The sequence below is a fragment of the Electrona antarctica genome (genome assembly GCF_951216825.1).
Source record: "Electrona antarctica genome assembly, chromosome: 14".
NCBI lineage: Eukaryota > Metazoa > Chordata > Actinopteri > Myctophiformes > Myctophidae > Electrona > Electrona antarctica.
The window spans coordinates 9,267,407-9,270,130 of NC_136795.1; the positions used below are offsets into that span (position 1 = coordinate 9,267,407).

General features: G+C 51.3%; 1 protein-coding gene across 1 annotated transcript in view; it reads right to left on the reverse strand.

Annotated features, from left to right (window-relative positions):
- Window positions 1–2,067, reverse strand: part of LOC306936315 (voltage-dependent calcium channel gamma-3 subunit-like) — a gene marked incomplete at both ends in the record, with an annotated part of 25,185 nt that extends 23,118 nt beyond the window's left edge. The window contains 2 exons of the mRNA XM_079519804.1: window positions 640–756; window positions 1,985–2,067. Of these exons, the coding sequence (XP_079375930.1) occupies window positions 640–756; window positions 1,985–2,067 (200 nt within the window). The remainder of the gene's footprint in view (window positions 1–639; window positions 757–1,984) is intronic.
- Window positions 2,068–2,724: the final 657 nt, after the last annotated feature.

Here is a 2,724-nt window from a genome sequence, read left to right on the forward strand (position 1 = left end):
ATAAACTGGAGATATATGTTTTTCCCCCTCAATCCCCCCCCGCCCCCTTTTGTCTTGCTTTATTCCACAAGAAGAGAGACTCCGGGAGACCGTTTCAACATGTAGGCTAGTGGTCAGTATAACAGCGCACCATAACCGTAAACTAACCGAAACACAAAAGAGATGACAATAAACGATGGGGCTAATTGCCCCCCTCCGAAAAAAAACAAATAAATAACCCTGATGGGCACAAATTCACAATCATAAAAAAATAAATACAGGCGTATAAAAAAAGAGGACTTGGTGGTTAATACTGTGAGAGGAGGAGACTCCCTTCGTTCAGTTGACAGAGGTGACGGAGATGGGGGGAGCTCGTCTTGTCACTTTCTCCCAAACTGATCAGAAACCGGTATATCCTTCCTCTGTTTTTAACGACCACCTCTCAGAGACTCTCTCACTCAGAGCTGAGAATAAGGGAGATGCCACATTGTCTCTCTCTTTCTCTCTCTCTCTCTCTCTCTCTCTCTCTCTCTCTCTCTCTCTCTCTCTCTCTCTCTCGATGTCTTCTCCGTGTTGTTTGTTATTATCCAGGGGTTCTGATGATAGTCAGTCTGCCGTCACCCAGTGGTGTGCTCCTCCTCCTCCTCCTCCTGCTCCTACGTTGTCTTCCCCGCCGGGTCCCAATAAGTTCTGGAGCTTCTCCAAGAAGGGCTCCTCCGCTCCGCTGCTCGCCGACTGTTAATAGTCGCCAGCATCTGACACCGACAGCGACTCCATCTTTAAACAGACAACATAACAACATAACACAAACAAAAAGTCAACAATCAATAATGGCGTGTTTTATTATAGGCCAACGAAATACATCAAATGAAACGCGAGACATGTTTTCACAGCTTGTCAGATAACAGACATTGCAGCTCGCTCCCCCTACCCCCCCACCCACCCCCCACACACACACGCACGGCTTTACAAAGAATATCCCTCTCTATTAAGCCAATTTCCACGTCCCCTCTTATATCTTTATATACCACCGCTCTCTCTCCCTCTCTCTCTCTCTCTCTCTCTCTCTCTCTCTCTCTCTCTCTCTCTCTCTCTCTCTCTCGACAATTAGGCGGCTCACCATGCAGTCCAATGGAGAGATCTCTTCGGTCAATCTCTCTCTCTCTCTCGCGCGGCGACGTCAAATTACGGCCTGTTTGAGCAGATATTCCTCATGCAGTTATATTCCCTGGCCTCAACACTGGAACGGATGGAGGGACGCTCTCTCTCTCTCTCTCTCTCTCTCTCTCTCTCTCTCTCTCTCTCTCTATGATGAGAGAGAGCGGAGGAGACCCAGGGCCAGCTGTTGACTCGCTGACATGTTTTCTTCTGTGTCTGGAGTCAAGCGTCCAGCTCCTACACGCACTGTCACGCTCTAGCAATTCTGTTTTAGCGACGTCGATATGCTCTCTGTCTGTCTATAGCACATGGTTTAAAACACATATTATGCGCGCGCACACAAAACACTCTCACATCGGCTATACATATACACGCGCGCGTACACACGTACGGCATGCACATGCAGATGTGACGTTAAAAAAAACCCAGAGGCTTTGCTTGGTCTCACTCACACCGAATGAGGATAAATCACCGGTCCTTTCCTCCGCCAACAGCATGCGTGTGCAGTCGAGTGGTCTCTCACACGGAGTTGAATCAACACGGTGGTGGAAAACAGTGCTATGTGGTGTCCTCCTGCAGCCAGGGCTCATCACCGCCTGGCTTGGTCCCGACAAAACGTGCCCGGCGGACAGATGGGGAGAAATGACAGCCGTTCCCCCCTCCTCCTCCTCCTCCTCCTCCTCCTCCTCCTCCTCCCCCCCTTTCGCTCCTCCAACCAACACAAACTAACCGCGCGTCTTCATCAACGCCGCCCACGGCCGTACCGCGTTAGTCGGGATTGGACACGCTCCCCTTGTCGCTGCTTCTTCTTAACCACCATGGATGGAGCTCCTTCCTCCTAGCCTACCGCAAGGCTGCCGCCGCCGCCGCCGCGCTGGGGGAGCTCTCCGTGGTGCTAGTAGTGAGTGAATGCAGCAGCAGCAGCAGCATCGCCGTGCGGCCAGCTAACGTGTGGTTGCTTTCAAGTGGCGCTGTCCCTGGTGCTGATTAAAAGCAGAGAAGAGCGGGAGCCTTTTGCGCGCTGTCTGCTGTCTCTCTCACTCTCCTACTCTCTCTTCCTCCTCCTAGCTAGCCCCTCCACCGCACTACTTAGAGAGAGGGGGGGGGGGGAGGCTAGGGGAGAAGATTGGCAAGCGATGCATGAAGAATCGAGCCCCGGAGAGCAGCAGAGACGCTATACTTAAAGAGCCACGGACCGTTTTTAATGATTCCACTCAACATAAGGCTCCTATACTGCTTCATACTTCAGCTTCACTTAACACTCCCGCAATTTATCGTGTGTGTGCGTGTGCTGTGTGTTGTGTGTTGTGTGTTGTGTGTTGTGTGTGTGTGTGTGTGTGTGTGTGTGTGTGTGTGTGTGTGTGTGTGCATATAAGCGCGGCTGCATGTACTACAGTATAGGCCTATATGTGTGCATGTCTATCTGCATGGGTGGTTGTGCATGGTGGTTGAGCTTGTGCTCAGGAACATGCATGTGGAAACACATGTGTGTGTGTGTGTGTGTGTGTGTGTGTGTGTGTGTGTGTGTGTGTGTGTGTGTGTGTGTGTGTGTGCGTGTGCGTGCGTGCGTGTGTGTGACCACAATAT